The sequence below is a fragment of the Jaculus jaculus genome, chromosome 1, assembly GCF_020740685.1.
Source record: "Jaculus jaculus isolate mJacJac1 chromosome 1, mJacJac1.mat.Y.cur, whole genome shotgun sequence".
NCBI lineage: Eukaryota > Metazoa > Chordata > Mammalia > Rodentia > Dipodidae > Jaculus > Jaculus jaculus.
In genome coordinates this window covers 303524517-303552515 of record NC_059102.1, presented here as the reverse complement: position 1 = coordinate 303552515, position 27999 = coordinate 303524517, and the positions used below count along the sequence as shown (strand labels likewise).

The window sequence follows — 27999 nt, the reverse complement described above, 5'->3', positions numbered from 1 at the left end:
GCGCGGAGGGGGGGCGGGGGGTTTCACTTCCGGGACGGTGTTCCGGCCCATTCCGGCCCATTTCCACCCCCGGAGGTAGGTGCTGCTCCTTGACTGAGCTCGGGCCCCGCACCCCGGTCCCCGTGGCTCTGTCTCGGAGCCACTCGGCCCCGTCTGCGCTGCAGCCCGCTCCCGGGGCGCTCAAGACACTTCCCCGCACTTCCCTTCCTGCTTCCCAGCGACCTTCCACCTCTTTGGCCCGGGGCCGGGCTGAGCGGCCGGACCCGCCCCCTTCGCGGGCCCCTCCCTCAGGACCCCGGGATGGGCGGCCCCTCCCCCACCCGCATCCCACCCCATCCCCCGTCGCGCCGCAGCCACCGCGGACACACCCCGACGCCGCGCGCTCACCGCCCTGGCCCGCGTCCCGGGGCGCCGCCCCCTTCCCGGTCCTCCCCCTCCCCTCACCTGCGACTCACTCCTCCTCCGCTCCACGCCCGGCCCCCTCCTCGCGGAGTTCTTCGGAGACGTTTCCCCGCGCTTCCCTGCAGACTTGGGCACCTGAGTGGCTGCTCCATCCCACGCCGTTCCCAGTTCTCCCTCTTACCGCGCTCACCCCGCCAGTGCCGGTGGTAGAGACTTTCTGTACTGGGGCTTCCTCCTCCCTGGAGTTGCCGGAAAGAGCAAACAAACAAACGAACAAACAAACAAAAAAACAGGCGCTGGTGTAGGCTCCAAAATAAACACATCTGAATTCATGATGGCATCGACAGAGGCTCTTATTGGATTAAAAGTTTCCAAACAAACAATAACACTTTGGAAAAAGGTTAGATGGGTATAAATTGATTAAGTTGATTCTTGAAAGCCGAGTATGCACTTCCCTGTTTACTGATAAAGTGTGTTGTAAATTCGGGGTGATGCTGTGAGCTTTGTCAGGTCGATCTCCTAATGCCACTGTGTATTATCGTAAAATTCATACGTAGATGCACATTGGGCTTAAGTCATTGTCTTCATGTCAGAATTTATACAGCCTACTCCCAACTATTTAACTGTGCAGTTATCTTTTAATGTAAAACTCTGGGTGTGCTTTAAAATGCTATGGTTTTTGTTGTTGTTGTTGTTTTGGGGAGGTTTTATTTGGTTTCCGAGGTAGGGTCTCACTCTAGTCCAGGCTGATCTGGAATTAACTCTGTCATCTCAGGGTGGCCTTGAACTCATGGTGATCCTCCTACCTCTGCCTCCCGGAGTGCTGGGAATAAAGACGTGCGCCACCACGCCTGGAAAACTGCTGTCTTTTTATAAGATGTAAGGAACTAACATTCAGAATCAAGGTATTTCTACTCTGGGATTCTCAACTTCGAATCTCTTCTTTGCGTCTTCAGTGCTGACATTGGCCTCAGAGTTCCCATCTCCAAAAGCTTTTAGTGTGAACTCTCACTGCTACTGGCCTACATTTATGTGGGCTATTAGTCCTTTACGAAGTAGGAAACAACCCATGCGGCATATGCTAAACTACTAAGAAAGATATCTAGTCAACCCACCTGTGTATAATTGTATTTACTTGAAAGCTTATTTCCTCTGCCAGAGAAAAGTTGTCCTGGAATTCGGCATTATGTCTGGTAAACATCTTGTGCTTTGTGTCCCTCCTTGTTGAATATAAATCTTGCTGTTGTATACTTTGTCAAGGAATTGTGGCATTGGCTTGAATTTTCAGCAGTCTAGCCCTAACTGTTTTAGTTATTTTATTGTATTTTACTGTGAAATCTAGACGAAAAGACCTAGCTCCAGGCAGAGGCAGGAGAATCACTGCCAAATCCAAAGCCAGCTAGTCTCCATAGTACCAGCAGCCCAGCCTAGGCTGCAGAGTGAGGCCCAGTTCTCTCCTCCCCACCAAAAAATTCTATTTCCACATCTAAACAAACATAAGCAGGGTATTTGTTTGTACTTGGAGAAGTTAATTTTTTTTTCATTTTGTTTTGAGACAGGGTCGCATTTAGTGTAGCCCAAACTGACTTCAAATTAATGATTCTCCTACTTCATGATTTCTTCAGCCTTCATGCATGAACCACCAGGCATGTCTAGATTTTAAGTTCTTCCCAATTATATTTTTAGGGTTGTGTAAATAGCACCGAGGGAGTAAAATTATTGAGAATATGGTTTCTTCTCTCAGCAGGGTTGAATGCCTGTCTGTACGTTCAGGCATGACCATGGAGAAAGGTGGGAACATACAATTGGAGATCCCTGACTTCAGCAACTCTGTCCTGAGCCATCTAAACCAACTACGCATGCAGGGCCGCCTCTGTGATATTGTGGTCAATGTGCAAGGACAAGCTTTCCGGGCTCACAAAGTAGTGCTGGCCGCCAGCTCCCCCTATTTCCGCGATCACATGTCCTTGAATGAAATGAGTACTGTCTCCATCTCAGTCATCAAGAATCCCAGTGTTTTTGAGCAGCTGCTTTCTTTCTGTTACACAGGGCGGATATGCCTGCAACTGGCAGATATCATCAGCTACCTAACAGCTGCTAGCTTTCTGCAGATGCAGCATATAATAGACAAATGTACACAGATCCTGGAGGGCATTCATTTTAAAATTAATGTGGCTGAGGTTGAAGCAGAATTAAGTCAAACAAGGACAAAGCATCAAGAGAGACCTCCCGAGTCTCACAGGGTTACACCGACTCTAAACCGCTCACTTAGCCCACGCCATAATATCCCAAAGGGAAACCGGCGAGGACAGGTTAGTGCTGTGCTGGATATCAGAGAGCTAAGTCCCCCCGAGGAGTCCACCAGCCCTCAGATAATTGAACAGAGCTCTGATGTAGAGAGCAGGGAGCCCATTCTTCGAATCAACCGTGCAGGACAGTGGTATGTGGAGACAGGAGTAGCGGACCGGGGAGGCCGGAGTGATGATGAAGTTAGGGTTCTTGGAGCAGTGCACATCAAAACTGAAAATCTTGAAGAGTGGCTTGGGCCTGAGAATCAGCCTTCTGGAGAAGAGGGGAGTAGTGCGGAGGAAGTTACAGCCATGGTGATTGACACCACAGGCCATGGTTCTATAGGACAGGAAAGTTACACCTTGGGGTCTTCAGGAGCCAAGGTGGCTCGGCCAACAAGCAGTGAAGTTGACAGGTAAGTTTTGTTTTCCCATCTAATGGGTATTGTGCATGTATCACTAGATGGTGTGTGCAGAGAGCATCTTCCTTACCTGATATTCTTAACCAAAATAAGTTGACATTGGGGAAACTGGAGGCATGCCAAAGGCTTGCAGTATTATTTTTTTAAGTAGGAAGTTCCTAATCCTAAAGTACTTGCAGTGCTGTGGGAACTGTGGTAAAATTAGATACTTTCATGAATCATAGTAGCATCTGTAGCCATACTAAAACCAATAATTGCCAGGGCTTCCTTGGGAATTCAGGCAGGCAGCTGATAATCCGCAGGGAACCCGGCACTACTGCCCTTCCTTTTTATGTCATTAGCAGGTAGGTAGACTTGGGCAGTTTTACTTTCCAGTTTACTTTTGTAACACTGCCCCCTACCACCAAATTAGAGGAAGTGTAGTGCCATCAGTGATCTTTCAAATTAACATAAATACAGGATTCTAGAGAAAAGCTTTTTTTTTTTTTGAGAAAAGCTTTTTAGGTATGTGTGTGTGTTTTTTTCTTTCCTTAAACACCAGTGCTACTATGCCTAACAGTCCTCACATTTTTCTTTCTATTATACTGAAATTGCTAAAGCATTTCTTCATAGTAGAAAAAGCACTAGTTTTAATCTAAGTAAATGGAAAGGAATAAATATTGCAACTTAGATTAATAATACTTGTTTCTTTTTTTTTTTTTTTTTCGTTTGAAGCAAGGAACCTAGGCTAATGTCAAACTTAGCCTGCCAAGTGCTTGTATTATAGGCATAAGGCACCATACCTGGCCAGTTATTTTACCTTCTTAAAATTAGATTGAGGGGCCGGGTGTGGTGGCACACACCTTTAATCCCAGCACTTGGGAGGCAGAGGTAGGAGGATTGCTGTGAGTTTGAGGCCACCCTGAGACTCCATAGTAAATTCCAGGTCAGCCTGGGCTAGAGTAAGACCCAACTTCGAAAAACCAAAAAAAAAAAGATTGAGGGAGCTGGAGAGATGGCTCAGCGATTCAGGCACTTGCCTACAAAGCCTAAGGACCCAGGTTCAATTTCCCAGTACCCACATAAACCAGATGCACAAGGTGGCACATCTGTCTGGATTCATTTTCAGTGGCTGGAGGCCCTGGCACATCCATTCTCTCTCTGTGTCTGCGCCTGCCCCTCCCCTCCCTCCCTCCCTCCCTCCCTCCCCCCCTCTCTCTCTCTCTCTCTCTCTCTCTCTCTCTCTCTCAAATGAAAAAATAAAATATATTTTTAAAAAATTAGGTTGTGCCAGGCATGGTGGTGCATGCCTTTAATCCCAGCACTCGGGAGGCAGAGGTAGGAAGATCGCCTTAAGTTCAAGGCCACTCTGGGACTACATAGTGAATTCCAGGTCAGCCTGGGTGAGAGTGAAACTCTGCCTCGAAAAACAAAAAAAAATTCTTTTGCAGACAGGATACTTTCACTACTTCAGGTAGTCTTGATCTTACTGTTTTTTATCATGTGTCTTTAATCATCAAAACATTCTTGAGCACAGAACTTACTTGTTCCCAGTGTTTGCCTCCTATGTCAGAACGATATTGGAAATAGTGGTGCTGGCTGAGGGGAAGACTTTTAATCTCCATGACAGCTTATCACGGGGTCTGGGAAAAGAAACAAGCAAAAACTCAGTTACATAAAAGGTGGCAAAATAGTTGGGCATTGTGGTGTACACCTATAGTCCCAACACTTTCGAGGCTGAACCACAAGAATTGTCATGAATTCAAGGACAGCGTGGGCTTACAAAGTGCCAGGGCTACATAGCAAGACCCTGACCCTGTCTCAAAAGACAGAGAGACAGAGAGACCCAGTTTTATTTACTCTCTTAAAGCTTTAGAGAGATTTTGTATTATTTTAGTTTACTAAAACCTTTTGTATCTTACTTCAAACCAGCTCCTGTGGACTGCAAAAGGATTTGTGTTTGGTTTATTCTCCCTTCTTCAACTGTAGGATAAAGAGAGGAGATATCACCATTTAAGTTCTTTGACACCACTTGTCTATTTTTTCCCCTTCATGCTCCTCTTCCCACAGATTTAGCCCCTCCGGCAGTGTTGTTCCCATGACAGAAAGACACAGAGCCAGAAGTGAGTCTCCTGGGAGAATGGATGAGCCTAAGCAACCCAGCTCCCAGGTATGTAGCATAGATCCAGGATTGCTGTGTTGGTTGAAGGACCAGTCATGGTATGAATATAATGAATAAGAAAGGATACAGGAGGAGTAGCAGTGGCTCTGTTAAAGAACTGTGTTTTCTAAGATTACTTTCAGTTTACTTTGTTCTTTACTCTTGCATGCTGGAATTACAGTTTGAGAAATAGAAGTCACAATGTGACCTGGAGAGATGGTTAGTGGGTAAAGTGTTTGCCATGCTACCATGAGGACTTGAATTTGAATCCCCAGCACCCACATAAAAGCTGGATGTGGTGGCACACACCTGTAATCCCAGGGCTAGGGAAGCAGAGACAGATCCCTGGGACTTACTGGCTAGCTTGTCTGGCTAAATGAGTGAACTCCAGGTTTAATGAAAAATACTGTCTCACAAAATAAGGTGGAGAGCCACTGAGGAAGACACCAGATACTGACTTCTGGCTTCTGAATATACATGCACCCACACGTGCACTCTCACGCATACAAACATGCTATAAAACACTACATACACAAAAAGTGACAACATTGTAAAAATAAAATCTTTTCTGAGCCAGGTGTGGTGGCACATTCCTTCAATTCCAACACTGGGGAAACAGAAGTAGGAGTATCACCATGAGTTTGAGGCCAGCCAGGTCAGCCTAGGCTGGAGTGAGACCCTATCTTGAAAATACCAAAAAAAAAAAAAAAAAAAAAAAGGGCTGGGGAAATGGTTTAGCGATTAAGGCACATGCCTGTGAAGTCTAAGGACTCAGGTTCAATTCCCCAGGTCCCATATAAGCCAGATGCACATGGTGGTGCATGCATCTGGAGTTTATTTGCAGTGGCTAGAGGCTCTGGCATGCCCATTTTCTTTCCTCTTTATCTCTTCTTCTCTCTGTCTTAAATATGTAATCAAAAATAAATAAATCTTTTTTTAAAAAAAATGGAAACACTGAGTGGAGAGATAGATCAGCAGTTAAGGCGCTTGCTTCATGAAAAGCCAGATGTACAGGATGGTACATGCATCTAGGGTACATTTGAAGCTGCCAGAGTCTCTGAGGCACCCATATGCATTCTCGTTCTTTCTCTCTCTCTCTCTCTTTGTGTGTTTTGTTTTTTTTTTGTTTTTTCCAGGTAGGTCTCACTCTAGCCAGACTGACCTGGAATTCACTATATACTTTCAGGTTGTCCTTGAACCCTCATTGGTCTTCCTACCTCTGCCTTCTTAGTGCTGGGATGAAAGGCGTGAGGCACCACGCCCAGCTTTTCTTATTTTTTTATTTTTACTTGAGAGAGAGTGAGAGAGGGCACTCCAGGGCCTCCAGCCATTGCAGTCAAACTCCAGACACCCATGTTCCCCCTTGTGCACACGTGTAACCTTACACACTTGTGTTGCTGTGCATCTGGCTTATTTGGGACCTGGAGAGTCGAACCCAAGTTCTCTTAGGCTTCACAAGCAAGTGCCTTCACCACTAAGCCATCTCTCCAGCCCTCCTCTCTTTTTTAAAAATAATTTTATCAGTTGGGTGTGGTGGCACATGCCTTTAATCCCAGCACTCGAGGGGTAAAGGTAGGAGTATCACTGTAAATTCCAGGCTACCCTGAGATTACATAGTGAATTCCAGGTCAGCCTGGCTAGAGCAAGACCCCACATCAAAAAAAAAAACAAAAACAATAGTAATGGGGCTAGAGAGATGGCTTAGTGGTGAAGGCACTTGGTTGTGAAGCTTAAAGACACAGGTTCAATTCTCTAGGTCCCACATAAGCCAGATGCACATGGTGGTGCATGTATCTGGAGTTTGTTTGCAGTGGCTAGAGGCCCTGGAATGCTTATGCTCATTCTCATTCTCTCTCTCTCTGTCTGTCTGTCTGTCTGTGTGTGTCTGTCTCAAATAAATAAAACTCAGAAAAAAAAATTAAAAATAATAATGATAATTTTATTTATGTATTTGCAAGCAGAGAGAGAATGGGTGTGCCATTTTGTGCAGTTGGCTTTACATGGGTCCTGGGAAGTTGAACCCAAGTTTTTAGGCTTTTTTTTTTCAGGCAAACATCTCTCCAGCCCCATTACTCTCTCTTTTTTTGATGTAGGATCTCACTGTTCACTCTGTAGTCCCAGGATGGCCTCAAACTCACAATGATTCTGCTACTTCTGCCTCTAAGTGGTAGAATTAGTGGGCCCCACCATGCCTGGTTTAGACTTTTTTTGTATATATGCATGTGTACACATGTATGAGTGTGCACAGATACATGTGCACATGTGTGTGGAGGCCCTCAGGACAAGCATCCACTTGCTTTTTTATTGTTTGTTTGTTTTTATTTATTTATTTGAGAGCCACAGAGAGGGAAAGAGGCAGGTAGAGAATGGGTGCACCTGGGCCTCCGGCCACTGCAAATGAATTCCAGATACATACACCCCTTTGTGCATCTGGCTTACGTGGGACCTGGGGAATCAAGCCTCGAACCAGGGTCCTTAAACTTCACAGGCAAGCATTTAACTGCTAAGCCATCTATTCAGTCCCAGCATTCACTTAAAAAAAAAAATTAATTTATTTGAGAGAGAGAGAAAATGAATGAGCACACCAGGGCCTCTAGCCACTGCCAATGAACTCCAGATGCATGATCCATATGCATCTGGCTTATATGGGTACTGGGAATTCAAACCTGGATCCATAAGCTTTACAGACAAGTACCTTACTGGAACACCATTTCTCCAGGTTCCACCCCCCCCTTTTTTTTTCTTTTTGAGCTAGGGTCTCCCTCTAGCCCAGATGACCTGGAACCTGGAATTCACTATGTAGTCTCAGGGTGGGCTTGAACTCAGGGCAGTCCTCCTACCTCTGCCTCTTGAGTGCTCAGATTAAAGGCATGCACCACCACACCTGGTTTTTTAATCTCAGCACTTGAGAGGCAGAAGTAGGAGGAGCACCTTGAGTTTGAGGCCACCCTAAGATGACAGTGAATTCCAGATCAGCCTGGACTAGAGTGAAACCCTACCTCGAAAAACCAAAAAAAAAAAAAGAAAAGAAAAAGAAAAAGAAACAAACAAAAAGATAAAAGTAGATTTGGGAGCTAGGGAGATGGCTCAGTAGTTAAGACACTTGCCTGCAAAGCCTACCAACCCAGGTTCAATTCTGTAGTTCCCATGTGATGCCGGATTCACAAAGTAGAGTATGAATCAGGAGTCCATTTGCAGTGGATAGAGACCCTGGCAGGCCCATTCTCTCCTTCCCTCCCTTTCTCTCTTCCTATTTTACTCTCCCTCCTTGCAAATAAATAAATTTAAAAAAAAAAAATTGGGGCTGGAAAGATGGACTAGCACTTAAGGCACTTGCCTGTGAAGCCTAAGGACCCAGGTTTGATTCCCCAGTACCCATGTAAGCCAAATGCAGAAGATGGTGCATGCTTCTAGAGTTCATTTGCAATGGCTGGAGGCCCTGGTGCACCCATATTCATTCTCCCTTTCTCTCTCTCTCTGCCTCTTCCTCTCTCTCCCTCTTTCTCTCTTAAATAAGTAAAAATATTTTTAAATCATTTATTTACTTTATTTTTATTTATTTATAAGCAGAGAGAGTATGGGTGTGTATTAGTAGGTGCACCAGGGCCTCTAGCCACTGCAGATGAGCTACAGGTTGCATGTGCCACTTTGTGCATCTGGCTTTATGTGGGTACTGGGGAATCAAACCCTGCGTGTTAGGCTTTATAGGCAACAGCCTTAACCCCTGAGCCATCTCTCCAGCCCTAAATAAAAAATGTGTGTGTGTGTGTGTGTGTTTTGTTTTTGTTTTTGTTTGTTTTTTTGAGGTAGGGTCTTAGTCCAGCCCAGGCTGACCTGGAATTCACTATGGAGTCTCAGGGTGGCCTCGAACTCATGGCAATCCTCCTACCTCTGCCTCCCAAGTGCTGGGATTAAAGGCATGTGTCACCATGCCCAACTTCCTAAATAAAAATATTTTAAACACATTTTATGTGAGCTGGAGGGATGGCTTAGCAGTTTGTCTGCAAAGCCAAACGACCTAGGTTCAATTCCCCAGGATCCATGTTAGCCAGATACACAAAGGGGTGCATGCTTCCAGAGTTCGTTTGGAGTGTCTAAAGGCCCTGCCACACCCATTCTCTCTCCCTTTCTCTGTCAAATAAATAAAATATTAAAAAACAAAAACAGTTTCTGCCAGGTGTGGTGGCACACACTTTTGATCCCAGCACTTTGGAAGCCGAGGTAGGAGGATCACCAATCAAGAAAAAAATTTTTTTTTAATCTTTACTATTGTTTTTAATTTCTTTTTTGTTTATTTTACTTACTTATTTGATAGTGACAGACAGAGAGAGAAAGAGGCAGAGAGAGAATGGGCGCGCCAGGGCTTCCAGCCATTGCAAACAAACTCCAGACGTGTGTGCTCCCTTGTGCATCTGGCTAACGTGGGTCCTAGGGAATTGAGCCTCGAACCGGGGACCTTAGGCTTCACAGGCAAGCGCTTAACCACTAAGCCATCTCTCCAGCCCAAGCAAAAAAAAAAAAAAAAATTAAGTAGATTTGATTACTTTTAACATGTATGCTTAATAATATATATTTATACTCACTTATTTTCCTCTCCTGGCACAGGTAGAAGAATCAGCCATGATGGGAGTAAGTGGCTATGTGGAGTATCTTCGAGAGCAGGAAGTATCTGAGCGATGGTTCAGGTACAATCCCCGTCTCACTTGTATCTACTGCGCCAAATCTTTCAACCAAAAGGGGAGTCTGGACCGTCACATGCGCCTGCACATGGGAATCACACCATTTGTCTGCCGCATGTGTGGCAAAAAGTATACCCGGAAAGATCAGCTAGAATATCATATTCGTAAGCACACAGGCAATAAGCCCTTTCACTGTCATGTTTGTGGCAAAAGTTTTCCCTTCCAGGCCATCTTGAATCAGCACTTTCGCAAAAACCACCCTGGCTGTCTACCCCTGGAGGGACCTCATAGCATTTCCCCTGAAACAACTGTCACATCTCGAGGACAAACAGAAGAAGAGTCACCTTCACAGGAAGAAACAGTTGCTCCTGGGGAGACTGCCCAGGGCTCTGTGTCTACTACAGGGCCGGATTGAAACATTGAGGGGAGGAGGCAGACCCTCTTTCTCTTTAGGCCGTAAGAAGCCCCCATCAGGGCCATGGGCTGGTACTTAGATTCATAAAATGCCACATTGCTAAACCAGGAGGTGTTCCCACAATGTTGCCAAACCAGAGGATCAACAGCATACAGAAAGCGCTGAAGGCTTATCCTCTTTCCCACCTCACACTTTGGAAAATAATCAAACAAATCACTTTGGAATTCAGGGATCAACAGCCTTGGTTTGTTAACTTTATAAGAAAACACATTTTTATAAACAAAACTGATAAATGGTCATTTATCTACCAGTCATGTTTGAACTGTACTTTGGTCCATATCATCTTGGTGGGTGAAATTGCCCAGACCAAAAAAAAAATACAACAGGAGCCTTGGCCATCTGAAGCAGCTAATCAGAAGAGAGAAAGAGGTAGTCGTGGTGGTGGTGGTGGTGGTGGTGGTGGGGAGGAATTTTACCTCTTCCTTCCCTGCCAGAATGTGCGTTTTCACATTTTAAGGAAAGAAAAAACAAGTACCAGCAGTTCTTTTCTGAAAGATTACGCTGTCTTTGCCCTTACTAGGCACCTAATAGTGTGCCTGATTGCTTCATGTCATCGGCGTCCTGGAGCCGTGTTCTAGTGGGCGGCCTCCCCCAAAGCACTTTAGGCAAGTAGACATGAACTGAGCAGTGTTTACAGTGTACTAGTAACATGGGGGCCTGAGCGCTGTAGTAAGAAAGTGGAGCAGGGAAGGAAGTGTTTCTGTATTTTACAAATATTGAAAAGAGCTCTACTGCAACTTCCTGAGGGTTATTTGTAAACCATAGTGCTTATATACACCCTCAAGTATTGGAGATACAGCTCTAATTCAGATGAGTTAACTTGTTAGGCTGACTACCAAAGTTCCATCTAGTTTCTTCGGCTCCTAATTTCATATAACAGCAATATTGAACATCAGAAATGCCACTTTTCAGTGAAATGCGCCTGGATTGTATTTTTAAATTCACAGGTCTCACATATTTGATAACTTTTATATGAAGTTTTAAACACACCTTTTTTCTGCAATATTGTAGCTGAAGAAATTCTTATTATCATAACCGTAGTTTCATTTCCTTCTACGTGTTTAGTACTTTGTATTTTCAGTTCAATGAAGAAATTCACATAAATCTTGGATCTGCAAACCTACTAATTGATAAATCAAACATCAGCAAATTGCTGATGACTTCAAGAGCTTTGATTTTTAACAATACACTACAGGGCACTTACCGGAAAACATCATGCACAGTGGTGTTGCAATAAATGATCAAGGGATCAATTTTGATCAAGTCTGGTTACTAAATCATTCCTAATGTTAAAAACTTCAAGGGACCTTTTTAACAATTCTGGGTTTTTCTGAGATTTTTAATCCAGCATTGAGGAAAGAACTTACGAGATATGTAGAGCTTTAGATGTCTTGCATTTAGAAAGAAGAGGACATTAAGTGATGTGGGCAAGTGCCTACAACCTACAGTGCAAACAGGAAAGTCTAGGTTCTCTTGATTTTTTTTAAATATATTTAAATGTGTAATGGCTAAAATAATTGTTTTGGTACAGATGCGAACATGATTGTAAGAGACGTGGGAGAGGGTCTAGTCATACCTGCACGGGTGAGCCATTTATGAAAATGCTAAGTTCATGTGCTCCTTTCTTGAGAACACTTTGTGTTACGTGAAAAAGTGTGAGGGAAAGCATAGCATTTTTTGGTGATAAAATTTAATGGGTAGCTTTAAGCAATCTGAGAATTGTACATACACATACAGCTGTACAATATCATTACAGAAAGGTGTTTTCTTCTAGAAAAGTATAGAAATTCATCTCAGAAGAATTTGGTAATGCTTCCACTAAAAGAGTTGATCTTTCAAAGAACCATTGAAGTAATGTGTTTTTTTAGGAGACATAGATAAGCTTCTAGCTGTTTAGTTGGATAATAACATGACAAAGTGAAAACTGCTTTGTGGCATAGAAAAAGAAGAGCTGAAATTAGACTGAAGCCCTTAGGGAATCGTATCAGCTTGAGGTCAAGGTTTTCAGTGGACAGATTGTGTCAGTCTTGAACAAGCAAAGAGCTAGGAAGTACAGAACATGCCACTTTACAGGGAGCTTTTAAGCCTACCAAAATTATTTTAAGTCCATCCTACTTTTGAAAGGTTGTGTGGCTATAATGAAAAGTTCTTTATTGCTTTGTTAGTTTCTTAGATTATATGTGAGAAAATAGAGCTTTTAACTATTACCAAATTGTAGCAGTGAAGTGCAGTAATTTCTGTAAAGATAAACTTTGGAATTTCTCAGTACTCCATCCAAGGTTAGCAACGGGCATCTTAACTACAGTAGGACTGTGGAGTTCTTGTGGAAGTACTGCGCATGCTTGGTGGGCTCCCCCTTCCTTTTCATTCACTTCTGTAGCTTTTACTGTACTGATACTGTGAATAGAGTGCTTCAGGTCCTCTAGGACCACATCAGCACAATCATATTTGCTGGTTCTGTCCACTTTATTGGCTTAGTCAGGGCCACGAAAATTCTAGCCAGGCTAGCTTTTTAAACAAATTATAGTTTTGAAAGTTGTTTCCTTGCTTTAGACAAAATAGTATTCTAAATATCAAGGATCTTATCTACATTCACTGTGACATCTTCTTAGCTAATTATCACTGTAGGGTCATAGGGTTAGTGACATACTGGCTGCATTAATGACTACCTGTATTGGTGTGTACATGGATAATATCTATTCAGGACGTACTAAATGGACTTTAGTTGATGCTGAAAACTTGTTACCAAATTTTAACTTGCACATGTCACCTTGTGAGGGGGACTGCATTAGCAGTGAGAACTAAATCATCTGTAAGTACCTTAATGCCATGAAATTTCAACGCTGGGACTTTTTTCATTTCTTTGAGTGGCACATAATAACAGAACTATCCAGTGTCCTCAGCAAAAGAAGAGAGACAGCAACATATGAATTTGCTTTCCTTCTAAATATTTCTGTTATTCTCTCTGAATGCTGGTATAAAATGCGCCATTGGCATGACAGTAACACTGTACTTAGGCAGAAAGGCTCTTTCTGATGACTTGTTCTCTTTTTACTCAGAACCATAATTACCTCTGAACAGAGCTAAGTTTTATTTTATATAAATTGCAAACATAGCTTTTTGTTTGTTTTTTGAAACCAGGTCTTGCTGTATAGCCCTGACTGACTTGGTACTCACTGTGTAACCTAGGCTTGCCTAAAACCAATGGCAGTCCTTCTGCCTCAATCTGCTGAGTGCTTAGATTAAAAGGCAAACCCTACCATGCCTGGCCCTTATGCCATTTTATTATACAAAAGAATTGAAATAATTTTTTTTATTTTTTGGTTTTTAAAGCTGGGTTGCCCACTGGCCCAGGCTGACCTGGAACTTACATGCTGGGCTTGAACTCAGCGATCCTTCCACCTCAGCCTCCTGCGTGCTAAGATTAAAGGTATGCACCATCATACCCAGCCTTAAATTTAATTTGATTACATAAATTAGTTTGCTGGGCCTGGTGGCGCACGTCTTTAATCCCAGCACTCGGGAGGCAAAGGTAGAAGGATCGCCATGATTGAGGCCACCCTGAAACTACATAGTGAATTCCAGGTCAGCCTGAGCTAGTGAGACCCTACCTCGAAAAAGCAAAAATAATAAGTAAATAAACAAATTAGTTTGTAAAGGATAAAGATTTGGGGAAAAGAAAGCAGCTCAAGAAAGTTTTTGTTTTTTGACATTTTTCTCCTGTTTCCAGTTCCCTTGACATCAGTGAAACAGGGCTTTCCAAAAATGGCATGAGTGCAGAGACTAACCACTCCCAAGTTCATACTTGCGATCTGGCTCTGATAGAAGAGGGAACTACATTTTTAGTAGCTGAGGAAATTTGGCGAGAAAATCACTTTATATAGTTTTAACTGTTTTTGGACACTTTCTTTTATCTAGTGACTACTACATTTTGTTTGACCAGGAAATCTAACATAAAAAAATAAAAGTAGTGGAAAATGAACAGGAAACTGAATGAAGCAAGATTTATTTTAATTTTAATTTCATTTTACTTTATTTTTGGGAGAGAGAGAGCAAGAGGGCAGAGAGAGCAAAAAAAAAAAAAAAAAAAAAAAAAACCAGAGCCTCCAGCCACTGCAAATGAGTTGCAGACACATGCACCACCTTGTGCAACTGGCTTACGTGGGTCTTTTGGCTTTGCAGGCAAACACCTTAACCACTAGCCTTTTCTCCAGCCCAAAGCAAGACTTCCTAATCATAGTAGAAGGACACTTAATCAGAAAGTTGAAATCCTGGATTTTTTTTTTTTCAAATATACTAGGCATGATTTTTTCTTCTTCCTCACAGTGCTTCTTATCTATTTACTTATTTGTTCAAGAAATAATGGATGAGTCTTTAATGAATTCAGGCTTTGAAAATGGAACTATTTATGTAGGCCACATGGGAAAGAATTTAAAATTCTGAAATACTTTGGTAGCTAAAATTTAGGAAAGAGACAACAATGTTCAGGAAAATTGCTAAGTTTAAGAATATACCTCTAGGCTGGGCATGGTGGTTCATGCCTTTAATCCCAGCGATCAGGAAGTAGCAGTAGGAGGATCACTGTGAGTTCAAGGCCAATCTGGAATGACAGAGTGTATTCCAGGACTAGAGTGAGAGTTTACCTGGAAAAAAACAAGCAAACAAAAACAGAAAGTACTCCTTTGCAAAGCATATCTCTAGGGCTTATGAGTTAGAGTAGGGTTCAGGACACCACAGCCCTAAATCAAATACTAAGGTCATCTGCTTATTATATTTGAAAATTATATTTGAATACCTGTTTAAAGATAGGTGTTTGATTTTTATTTATTTATTTTTATTTATTTTTTTTTTTTGGTTTTGTGAGGTAGGGTCTCACTCTGGTCCAGGCTGACCTGGAATTAACTCTGTAGTCTCAGGGTGGCCTTGAACTCAAGGCGATCCTCCTACCTCTGCCTCCCGAGTGCTGGGATTAAAGGCGTGCGCCACCACGCCCGGCTAGGTGTTTGATTTTTATCAGAAGTAATGTTTAGAAAACTTTGAAACCTATACTTTTCTCCTTCATTTTAATTTTCTCAAATTCACTCTGTCCCCATGTGGTCTAGTAAAATGCCAAATCATCCTTTCTTTTACTTCCAGATGTTTTAAAACAATGAAACATCTAAGGCTTTCAGAATTTTTTTAAACCTGTCTTTTTATACCTGCTATTATCAATAGTTTTTAAAATACATTTTGGACCATCCTACATTTGCTTTGTGAATGCTCATTCCTAGAGTTCAGATAGCTTAACTTATATCAAATGTGGAGAAAATAGAAGAATATTATTCAATCAAAGAATATACTTTCTTTGCATTTGGAAATAATTCAGAGTTAAAGTTTTTGTCTGGGTAAAGTTTTATAGCCCATGCTGATAGAGTACAATGAGTTTATTTATTTTTTTTATTGTGATCCTATCACCATAGACAAAGTTTAGTCACCTCTTTGTTAATGTTGCTGTTTTCTTTTTTCACATTTTATTATTTGAGAGAGAGAATGAGTGTGCCAGGGCTACTAGCCACTGCAAACAAACTCCAGACACATGTGCCACCTTTAAGATTGTTTTTTTTGGCCAGGCATAATGGCACACACCTTTAATTCCAACACTTTGGAAGCAGAGGTAGGAGGATTGCTGTGAGTTCAAAGCCACCCTAAGACTATATAGAGAATTTCAGGTCAGCCTGGGCTACAGTGAAACCCTGCCTCAAAAAAAAGAAAGAAAGGAAGGAAGGAAGAAGGAAGGAAGGAAAGAAGGAAAGAAAGAAAAAGAAAAGAAAGATTGTTTTGAATTATTTTTATTTATTACACAGAGAGAAAATGAGCACACTAGGGCCTCTAGCCACTGCAAACGAACTCCAGACCCATGCCACCTTGTGCATCTGGCTTATGTGGGTTCTGGGGAATTGAACCTGGGTCCTTAGGTTTCACGGGCAAGCGCCTTAATTGCTAAGCCATCTCTCCAGCCCAGACCAAAAGTTTTTAATTTTTTTTTGTTTATTTTTATTTATTTATTTAACAGCCACAGACAGAGAAGGAGGCAGAGGGAGAGAGAGAGAGAAAAAAAATGGGCATGCCAGGGCCTCCAGCCACTGCAAGTGAACTCCAGATGCATGCGCCCCCCCTTGTGCATCTGGTTAACGTGGGTCCTGGGGAATCGAGCCTTGAACCGGGGTCCTTAGGCTTCACAGGCAATCACTTAACCGCTAAGCCATCTCTCCAGCCCAAAGACCAAAAATTTTAAATGGTGCTTTTCCCAGAGCTGGTATTTCAATTCCCCAAGACCCAAGTATGCTTTCTTGCTCAAGACAAGCCAGAGTTGGATGTTAAGAGTATTTTGGAACACCTGGATTTGTTATATTCCAAAGAAAGTAATTGCTAATAGAGACCATGGTATCAGAAGTTGAAAGATATCTGTAAAGATTTTATGTTTTTCTTGTGTTGGTAGAGTATCTTTATTATCAAATGCAATATGCACACCAATGCTGGAAAAGGCAAATGTTACCTAAAATCTCTTCTTTAAAAAAAAAAAAAAAAAGTTTTTATTTATTTGCAAGCACAGAGAGAGAACACCAGAACCTTAGCTACTGCTTCCTCGTTTCATGTATCTTAGCACAAGACTTCCAATTTTTTTTCATTTTGTATTTTGTGCCAAGTTGTGAGCATTTGCCTGTATTTTCTGTGAAACCACAATAAATATATATCCTGAGTCAAAAATACTCCCTAGGGGCTAGAGAGATGGCTCAGCAATTAAGGCCCTTTCCTGTGAAGCCTAAGGACCCAGGTTAAATTCTCCAGTACCCACGTAGGCCAGATGCACAAGGTGGCACATGCGTCTGGAGTTTCCTTCAATGGCTAGAGGCTCTAGTGTGCCTGTTCTTTCTCTTTCTCTCTCTCTGCCTCTTTCTCCCTCTGTCTTTCTCTGTCTCTCTCTCTCTCTCTCTCTCTCTCTCAAATAAATAAAATATTTTTAAATACTCTCTAGGAAATAAAAAGCTTACTGTTAGAAAATTTGATTTATTAAAGACATCAGCTTTATTTTAAGTTTACAAATAGGCGAAAAACTCCTGTGATATGGTTAAGTATGGCTTCTAAATCATTTTCAATATAAATACCTGTTGGTAGATGGATCATATTGTGACAGTAAAAGAGTTCTTTTGTTATTGTTGTTGTTGTTTTTCAAGGTAGGGTCCCATGCTAGCCCAGGCTGACCTGGAATTCGCTATGTGGTCTCAGGGTGGCCTTGAATTCACAGCAATCCTCCTGATCCTCCTATCACTGCCTCCCCCAGTGCTGGGATTAAAAGCCACCACACCCAGCTTTTTTATGTTATTTTTGAATGGGATAAAGCCTAAGGTCTTACACATGCTAGACAGATGCTTGAATCACTGAGCCATATCAGCAACCCAAGATACAAGTTTTTTGCTTATCTTTAAAAATATTTTATTTTTGTTTGTTTATTATGAGAGAGAATGGGCGTGCCAGGGCCTCTAGCCACTGCAAATGAACTCCAGATGCAGCATGCACCATCATGTACGTCTGCCTTATGTGGGTTCTGGGGAATTGAACCTGAGTCCTTCTTTGCAGGCAAGTGCCTTAACCACTAAACCATCTCTCCTGCCCTGGTTTTTTTTTTTTTTTTTTTTTTTTTGATGTAGGGTCTCACTTTAGCCCAGGCTGACCTAGAATTCACTCTGTATTCTCAGAGTGACCTTGAACTCACAGCAGTCCTCCTACCTCTGCCTTCCAAGCGCTGGGATCAAAGGCATGTGTCACTACTACATCCAGCCCTGGATATTTTTTAAAATAAGGTTATACTCTTATATGCCCTCTCCCCTGCACCCCATTGCACTGAGGGCTCTCCTCTATGGGGTTATTGGTATTCTCTGTAGAGTCCTAAAGGCCTCAGTCTGGGTGGGGAGGAGGAAGACAGGAGTGTGCCTCATGCTAATCCTGCCCATCCTGCAGCTCTTACAACCAAGATACAAGTTTTGCCTGCAGCTCTTAGGCACATCGCTACCTCTTCCAGTCCTCCTGTGGCATAATTTTGTGCTTTAAGATGAATTAGTTGGTCCCATGCTTACTACCTTATAGTACAATCAGTTGTGCCCAGTTTGTTTGTTTGTTTGTTTTAAATTTTTATTTATTTGCAAGGAGAGAGAGGGAGGAAGAGAAAAACTGGGCATGCCAGAGCCTCTAGCTGCTGCAAATGAACTCCAGATGCATTCACCACTTTGTGTAACTGGCTTTACGTGGGTACTGGTGAATTGAACCCAGGCCATCAGGCTTTGCCAGCAAGCACCTTAACTGCTGAGTCACCTCTCTAGCCCCTAGTTGCCCACTTTTATGAGTCATTGATCTCTGAGCAACTGCTACCACCTTCATTCACAATCACAAATTGGGCCAGGCATGGTGGCATATGCCTTTAATCCCAGCACTTTGGAAGGCAGAGGTAGGAAGATTACCTTGAGTTCAAGGCCACCCTGAGACTACATAGTGAATTCCAGGTCAGCCTGGGCCAGAGTGAAATCCTACCTCAAAAAAAGAAAAAAACCAGAATCACAAATCATTGATTTTTTTTTTCCCCCAAGGTAGGGTGTTGCTCTAGCCCAGGCTGACCTGGAACTCACTATTTAGTCTCAGCCTGGCTTTGAACTCACAGAGATCCTCCTACCTCTACCTCCTGAGTGCTGGTGTGCCACCATACTGTTGTAATTATTACCATTATTATATTTTGGTCTTTCAAGGTAGGGTTTCACTCTGGCCCAGGCTGACCTGGAATTCACTATGTAGTCTCAGGGTGGCCTTGAACTCACAGTGATCCTCCTACCTCTACCTCCCGAGTGCTAGGATTAAAGGCGTGCGCCACCATGCCTGGCTCGAAATTTTTTATATGAGGCTGGAGTTGTTAGATTTAGGATGCTTTACTTAATCTGCTGATATATAATGAATGAATAATTAGACTGAAAAAAGTTAAAGACTATTCCTGTCTTCAGAATATTGTAACAAAGAATAAATTCTACCGTACTAATTATCCCCATATTGGTACATTTTCTAAGAGAAGAAAGGTTTGAGATTACCCATTCATGTGCGATAGATTCCTAGAGGGTTCATTGTGAAGGTGTCTGGATCACCAACTCTCATATAGCATCAAGATCTCTGTTGCTAAATCGGACCTTGAGAATTCCATCTAAGGATATAAAGGAGTACTCAGGGCCAGCAACTTACTTTAGGACTATTCATGATTCTGGAAGGGAGATGGGGGGGGCAGCGGAGGGTGACAACACTTTGCCATTTGTAGTATAATGATAACCAGAGATGCAAAGTTTGAGGCTTTTATATATGAAAATTTGTCTTTTTAAAAAGTATTTTTAGTTATTTGCAAGTAGAGAAGAAGAGATTGGGCATGCCGGGGCCTCTAGCCACTGCAAACAAACTTCAGACACATGCACCACTTTGTGCATCTGGCTTTATATGGGCACTGAGGAATCTAATCAAGGTCATTAGGTTTTATAGGTAAGCGCCTTAACTGCTGAGCCATCTCTCCAGCTATGATTAGGTTTTATCATTATTTTTGGTTTTTCAAGGTAGGGTCTCACTCTAGCCCAGGCTGACCTGGAATTTCCTATGTAGTTCCAAGATGGCCTCAAACCCACAGCAATCCTCCTAACTCTGCCTCCTGTAATTAAAGGTGTGTGCCACCATGCCCATGTCTCCAGCCCCTGGAACAAAATTTTAATGAGTAAAAGTAACAGAGCCTTAAAACTTTTTTTCAATCCACATTTCTACTCTTATACAATCCAAGTACCTCAAACTTTGCCTTTTGTGACAGAGGAACACTTTGAAAATGGAGTTAGTTCCAGAGAATAAAAATCTTAATGTGCCAACCTGTGAAAATGACTCACACTTTATTTTCTAACTCATCAAGATCTTCTTTAGGCTCTCTTTGAGTTTGGAATCACTTGGTGATTGCATAGAGAATAAGTTCTGTGATCTTGAATTACAAAACAGCAAGATCAAAAAAAAAAAAAAAAAAGGAGGGGGGAATCCTGTAGATTGACAAAATATTTTCTTTCTTTTCAGCATCACAAGTCTAAACCATTTCAAGCCAATCACAACAAGCCAAGTGAGTAGAAACTAAAGGTTTAGATTTCTGCTTTTAGCTACATCTTGAAGCAGATATTGATGACATATTTGAAGATGATCTACTGAACTTCCTATAAAGTAATAGAATCCCAGCAACAGTGGTTAAGTTGAACCACTCAAAACAGAATTGCTATGCAGGAAACAAAGCCTAGGTATGTTTCCTCTGGAAGCCAAGATACTAGAGCAGAGGTTACTAAACGTGTGGCTAAAATCCACCTCTGGAATGGCTATTAGATAGCAGAAATATTTAGAATTTATATGGTATTTCTAATGTTTTTACAAAAATAACTAAATTGTGTAACTAGAGTTTGTGTTTTTTTTTTTTTTTAACTAAGCCTGTTTTCTTTTTGGAAAACTGGCCCAATAAAAATAACACTAGTATTTATGCTGGGCGTGGTGGCGCACGCCTTTAATCCCAGCACTCGGGAGGCAGAGGTAGGAGGATTGCCATCAATTCCAGGCCACCCTGAAACTACTTAGTGAATTCCAGGTCAGCCTGGGTTAGAGTGAGACCCTACCTCGAAAAAAAAAAAAAAAAGGAAGCACTAATTCAACTGTATATGCATGCGCATTATACTCAAAATGATATGCTAAAGATAGTTCATGCAAATAACTTCTGTGAGGAGTTTAGCTATTTTCTTAATATCTTTTTTCATAAATGTATATTTATAAATATATTTACTCATCCATCATAGAAGCATTTTGTTATTCTAAAATTCAAATTCTTGGCATATTAGGCTATGAGAACTTTTGTTAACTTTGTATTCTGGCTAAGAAAAATTATTTCTTGCACTTTCTATTTATAAAGATGTTATAACACAATGTGTTCTCTTAGTGCAGCTGTTCTGTAGAGACAACAGAAGTAGTTGTTAAAGTGAAATATATGCTTAAGACCCTGGGAAAAGAAGGGATCTCAGAAAAAGGAAGTAGGTTTACATCTACCTGAGAAATAGCTATTGGAATAAACCTTCTGTTGCTGTGAATTGCAATATTGCTGTGAGTTGCCAGCTACATGAATGTGAATTTATGTGTCTATGTGAGAAAAAAGATTCCTAATGAAGGCAAATAAGTTATTATAGAGTATTCTACCTCCCTCTAAAAACTGAGCATATTCGAGATTGCCCTATAACTCTTAGACAGGAGTCTGATTCCTCAACCACTGTCACTTCATTCTTTTCTATACTCACTTCAGCTCCTCTACCTCTCTGAGCACTTGGCTGAAGAAAGAGTAGTTTTCTGTAACAAGCAAAGGAAAATCAGCCCCACAATATAGAAGCTGTGTTAACTGAAATTTCTCTTGTCATGTGTGGATTATATTTGATTTTTGCTGCCCAAATTAAACAATACTAGAGCAGTTGGGCTTAATGATTTTTTTTTCAGTTTTTTATTAAGGCAGTTTTACTAAGTTGGTCATTCTGGCCTCAAACTCTCAATCCTCCTACTTAACCCTTAATTTTAACATTTTGTTTGTTTGGGAAAAGGATTGTGGTGGTGCTAAGGATAGAACCCAGAGCCTTATGTATGCTAGGCAAGTGCTCTACCACCAGTCTACATCCTCAGCCCTGGTCTTTGAAGACACAGTTTCACTGCACAGTTCAGGCTGCCTTTGAATTCTTGTTATTCCTGCCACAGCCTCTTGAGTGCTGGGGTTACTATTCACCACCACACCATCTGTTTGTGGTTTTTTGTTTGTTTGTTTGTTTGTTTGTTTTTGTTCATTTTTTATTTATTTATTTGAGAGTGACAGACAGAGAGAAGGACAGATAGAGGGAGAGAGAGAGAATGGGCACGCCAGGGCTTCTAGCCACTGCAAACGAACTCCAGACGCGTGCGCCCCCTTGTGCATCTGGCTAATGTGGGACCTGGGGAACCGAGCCTCGAACCGGGGTCCTTAGGCTTCACAGGCAAGCGCTTAACCGCTAAGCCAGCTCTCCAGCCCTGTGTTTTTTTTTTTTAATGTTATTTATTTGTGAAAAGAAAGAGAGAGAGAAAGAATGGGTGTGCCATGGCCTTCAGCCACTGTAAACGAACTCCATACACATGTACCACCTTGTACATCTGGCTTATGTTTAAACCAAGGTCCTTTGGCTTTGTAGGAGCGCCTTAATCACTAAGCCATCTCTCCAGCCCAGAATACAAGCAGTTTTTTCTTTTCGAGGTAGGGTCTCACTCTAGCTCAGGCTGACCTGGAATTCACTATGTCTTCTCAGGGTGGCCTTGAACTCATAGTGATCCTTCTACCTCTGCCTCCCAAGTGCCAGAATTAAAGGCATGCACCACCATGCCCAGCTTTTTTGTGTTTGATTTTAAAGATGTACCCAAGTCTGAATGATGTGAAACATTTATTCAGTCTCACTTTTCTTTAGTTGCCATTTGCAGGACATTTTGTGGGGACTGGAATATTAGCCACATTTTCCTGATAATGAGCCTCTGTTCAGTGTCTTACATAGATGTGCATGGCATGAAGTTTTGTATGATCTGTGCTGCTTTTAGTAACTCCAAAGTTAGATATTCTTTCTTAAATGCCAATTACTGTTGTAGTAGTCAAAAAGCTTTGAATATTGTACTTGTCAGAAAATTTTAGCAGTAAAAATGCCACTACATGAACCACCTTATCTGAACCCTAGTGTAGCACTAAACTGATTTTCTATTTGAGACACTAGTGTGTTGAGCTAAGTAAGTGAATTTACCTACCTGTTGAACATTAGTTCCAGCTGAGGAGGGACTGTTGTCCTTTTAGTAGTTATCCTAGAATGTTTTCCCACCTTTTTATTCTACTGGTCTGATTGTAATGTCTGAAAATAAGGATTCTCTGATTACTCTGGTTAGAAGTACAGGTTAGTATTACCCATTTTCAAAGTTTTAGAGGTTGCTCCTGTGCTGAGAAGTATTTACTTGTGACTTTACCTAGGTGGACAAGTGAGGAGTGCAGACAATGTGAAATTCTCAATAATGACAACTGATAGGGCAACTTCTGCCTGAGTATAGTATGAAACCTTTAGGGAGATGAGGTAGATAAACCAGATGTTTAAAAAAAATCAGAGTAGTTCTCAGTCTATAAGCCATGTTATTATTCTAGACTCAGGAATTAAGTTGTGCTTAGGAAAGTTTTGCTCTCTGGTGTAATATTTGTGTCCAGAGTCTTATCCTAGGCCTGCCCCTGATGTCTTGCTATAACACATACATAAAATGCAGTGACAAGCTAGGCATGGTGGCACACACCTTTAGTCGAAACACTCAAGAGGCTGAGGCAGGAGGATCATCATGAGTTCAAGGTCAGCCTGGGCTAGAGTGAGACTCCTCCTTGAAAAGACCAAAACAAAAAAACAGCCTTACCTAAATACTTGACTGTTGTTGGTACTGCTGCCTATTATGGTCAACATTTATTTAAAAACAAAAAAGTGAGGCATGCCCAGGTAATTTTGTTGAGATTGATAAGTTCATGCATCTGGAAAGCAGCAGTAGATTCTTCCTTTCTCCTCTGGCTTGGATAACACTGGTCTTACTCTTTCTATTACAGAGGCTGTGACCTAGCTAGTAGTTCTCCATCCTGGCTACAAATTAAAATCCCCCAAGACCCACTCCAGACACTCATTTAATTGGTCTGTTGGACAACTTAGGCTTTAGAAAAAGCTCCCTGGGGGTGCAGTGGGATGTTGTGTGTGGCTCAGTGGTTCAATCCTTAACACCAAAAAAACAACAAAAAAATCTTGCCTACGTGATTCTAATGTACAGCCAGGGTTAAGCTAATGTCTAGGTCATCATAAGTAATCTTGAGTAGGATAACACCAAACTTTTTGTTTGTTTGTTTGTTTCTTCAAGGTAGGGTCTCACTCTAGCTGAATTCACTCTGTAGTCTCAGGGTGACCTTGAACTCATGGCAATCCTTTTACCTCTTCCTCCCAAGTACTGGGATTAAAGGTGTGCATCACCATGCCCAGTTTAAGGTATTCTTTCAATATATTTTTCTGCATGTCCCTGGCATGGCTGTCAGTTTAGAGTTTATGGTGGGCTAGGGCTCAAGCAGAGGGTGATCCATTTCTTCTTAATTCTGAAGGGAGATACTATGATTAATCCAGGTTCATCTCTGTGCCAAATACAAAGTGTGATTAGTAATCAGAACAGTTTTCAAGGCCTGGGCTCTAGAATCCTCTTTCCTTTGCAGATGTGATTTGAGTAGAGATTTCTTAGCTATGATAGCTAAAATAGAGCATTTGAGTATACGGTAAGAGCCAAGCCCAAGCTGCTGAGGGCAACTTGTATCTGTAAAACATTGTTAACTTAAGAAAAACAAGCCAGGCGTGGTGGCATATGCCTTTAATCCCAGTACACAGGAGACTGAGGTAGGAGGATTGCCATGAGTTCGAGACCACATAGTGAATTCCAGGTCAACCTGGGCTACAGTTAGACCCTATCTTGGAAAAGAAAGAAAGAAAGAAAGAAAAAGAAGGTCCCTGTCCTGGGTTACCTTTGGTCATGTGTCTCAGCCTGCCTTCTCTGTCAAGAGACTCACTTCTCCCTTGGCTGTTTTCTTTCTGAAGGAAATGAGTCATGTTAGCATCCTTGTTCTGCGATGTAATTCCTAAATGAAGTTCAGTAGCTTCCATTCTTCTCGCCTGATGTAGTAAAGATGTATAAATGGCTTACAGTTTATTACCTGCCTGTGGCAGCCTCACACATGGTAATAGGTAGGAAAGATTGTTCTGTTAGCCATTAAAAAAAACAAGAATCACTCTTAAGAGTAGCTACCATGTGATGGCTATCACATGAAAGAAATGTGTCCTTTAAAGAGCAAGTTCACTGTACCGGTCTTTTCTTACAAAGTTCTGGACACCATAAAAAATTCATATATTGCCTATTATTGATCATTTAAAATCCAAATAAGTGTTGTATGAAGAAGAAAAAGTAAGTTGAGGAAAAGCTGAATAGTGCATAGGACTGAATTCACACTTGACTATGAAAAAAATTAAAAAATTGACTTGCTTAGCATGGAAATGTGCAGTCAGAGGAGATGCCTCCCATGCCTTAAAATTTGCTGAAGGCTTCCTGTTAGTAGAACAGAAAAGTAGTAGTCTTTGAGACTCCCAAAGAGAGTAACCCCTAGAGATTTTGTGCTGGCACACTGTGGAGCACTGTGAAACTGTTGTTGAACTTTATGCACATTATACTGCCCTGGACTTGAAGGTTTTGGAAGGGCAAGAAAGGAAGGTGGGGAAGTAATAGTAAAAGATTTAGAAGCATGTGCTACATTTTGAACAAATTCACTAAAAGAAATTCCCAAGCCAGGCATGGTGGCACACACCTTTAATCCCAGCACTCTGGTGGCAGAGGTGGGAGGATCACCATGAGTTCAAGGCTACCCTGAAACTACATAGTGAATTCCAGGGTAGCCTGGGTTAGAATGAGAGTCTACCTCGAAAAACCAAAAAAAAAAAAAAAAAAAGGAAAGAAAGAAATTCCCTACCAGGAAGACTGTGAAGTTAGCTGATTTTATTCTGTCCTAATGGGTTGTCTTGCTGACTTTTTTTTTTCCAGTACTGAGAATTGAACCCAGGGTCTGGTTCATGCTAGGCAAGCTCTCTGCCACTGATCATCATTATACTCAGCCCCTTGCTCATTCTTAAATACTTAGGAAGTCTTTTCTGAAATAGCTACATAAATGCTTATCTGACTCGTTTCACTACCCTGTTCCATCTCCCTTCCCTCAGTAAAAGAAGGAAATGTGCTAGCTCTCACTTCGTTGCTTTTTGTCTGCTGGGAAAACTTAACATGGACTTAGCAGTTCAGACAGGAACTAGTGGCTTCCTTTCCCTTTAAGAAATTTTAAAAGGAGAACTCTGGACTTTTGGCTTGCCAGCCTACCTGAGTGAAGGGAGAAGCACATCAGGAGAGCATTTTGATCTCCTGTGTCCTAATCATTTCAGAGTGGAACTCACTCATGCTCTGCCTCTTGAGAGGCAAAGAAAACAGGGGGATTGAAAGACAGAAAATGGATGTAGCAGAAATTTGGTTTCCTTCAGATGGTCCTGGAGGAAACCTGTTCCAACTGTTCTCATGGTGCTTATGTGATGGGTGACAGCTGTCTCCCACCTACCTGTCCCTGGCACTGTGCCTTCCCACTGGTCACTGTGAAAAGCAGATCACACTGGACTCAGAGGCCAGAATCCAGGACAAGATTCCCCTTCTCATCTTGAGCCTTTCACTTCCTCATATAGCTGATAATGTAGCATTTACTTCTCTTTGGGAAGTTTGGGGTTTTCCCCCCAAGAAACAGTGAAGTATTTAACGGAACAGAGAAAGTAAGACTTTGGTGGTAGCTATCAAATAAAGCGATGATAGATTTCTGTCCCTCTCAGTGGAGGCTGAGTGGAAACAAAGACCAACTGTGTGGCTTCTTCCTGAATTTCCAAAGTCTACCTAATAACAGTTCTTCACAACTTGTTAATCAAGGAGAATTCATATGAAAACAGACAATCACTTTCTAAAATGTTATCCCTGAAAGGGAATGGGATAGAGTATTTTTGACTATAAAAACCTACCAGTCTGGCTTTTTTCCCCCTTTGAAAAAAGTCTAACCATTTGAGATTTGTGTCTTTTATCCACAGTGGCTACTCCGTTACTAGTAAAGATGCCTCAGAGGAGTCAGTGAGCCAGGATAGGGCTCCACTACTGAGCGCGGCCTGGCTGTGTGCGTCTTTTTTCCTAAGACTATCTGTTTTTATTATGACCTTAATTATAAATACCTATATGTAGAAATAGGAATTCTTCTCCCCATCCTCCTTTAATCATTATCACTGAAGTATAAACCCTCACTTTCTCCCATTTACTGAAAAAAAAAATGCACTTTAATTCAGTGGCTGTTTTGGCTCTGAAGTCAGTTTACTCAGGAGGAGAGTTGAAGAGAGAACTCTTGACAATGAAATTAACTTTTTTTTCAGCGCTGGGCGTTGTACAAGTGCTCTACTACTGAGCTACAGCCCCAGGTAATTCTTATATGAACACAAAATAGCATCTGTTTTTAAACTGTCCCCAACCACTCCCTGCCAAAAGGAAAGAAACAAATATCAAATTAAAAGAATTCAAAATGGCTACTCTAATTTTAGAAGTTTTACTGGGGGAAAAATTATCTCACATTGAGTTACTTTTCAGCTTTCAAATCTATTTTGTGGGAAGCTGAGACTTCTGATTAAAAGTCAAATGAAAACAAAAGCTCTAAACTGAATCTAGAATTGTGTCACCTCCAAGTATTTGGTTCTGTCTTCATTTGACAGATGTCCTCAGACTCTCCTCCTGTAGATTCTGTCCTTCCTCTGATGACAAGCCAATAGTTCTTGGAGGGGTAGCATGTCTCCTAGAGCCCCAGGAGCCCTGTTGTGTCTGGGAGGGGGGAGGGAAGGAGGGTGGGCCCAGCCTGGGT

At 41.8% G+C, this 27999-nt stretch overlaps 1 protein-coding gene across 4 annotated transcripts; it reads left to right on the top strand.

Moving 5' to 3' along the window:
- Positions 1-27957, top strand: Zbtb37 (zinc finger and BTB domain containing 37). 4 transcript variants are annotated; one of them, XM_045154379.1, is made up of 6 exons: positions 438-802; positions 2150-3106; positions 5162-5261; positions 9858-9937; positions 20520-20562; positions 27188-27957. In XM_045154379.1, exons 2-6 carry the CDS (start codon positions 2178-2180, stop codon positions 27203-27205), a joined length of 1170 nt encoding a protein of 389 aa, XP_045010314.1. In that variant the 5' UTR covers positions 438-802; positions 2150-2177; the 3' UTR covers positions 27206-27957. The 4 variants fall into 4 exon arrangements, 1 of the variants encoding a protein (XP_045010314.1); XR_006638122.1 differs by lacking the exons at positions 438-802; positions 27188-27957 and adding an exon at positions 1-75 and having other exon boundaries at positions 9858-10775; positions 20520-20834; XR_006638121.1 differs by lacking the exons at positions 438-802; positions 27188-27957 and adding an exon at positions 43-75 and having other exon boundaries at positions 2147-3106; positions 9858-10775; positions 20520-20834.
- The last annotated feature ends 42 nt before the right edge of the window (positions 27958-27999 follow it).

Coding starts and splice junctions, on each gene's coding strand:
- Zbtb37 (XM_045154379.1), top strand. CDS start 2,178: ATGACCATGGAGAAAGGTGGGAACATACAATTGGAGATCCCTGACTTC. Junction 5,262..9,857: donor CTAAGCAACCCAGCTCCCAG/GTATGTAGCATA, acceptor CTCCTGGCACAG/GTAGAAGAATCAGCCATGAT. Junction 9,938..20,519: donor GTATCTGAGCGATGGTTCAG/GTACAATCCCCG, acceptor CTTTCTTTTCAG/CATCACAAGTCTAAACCATT.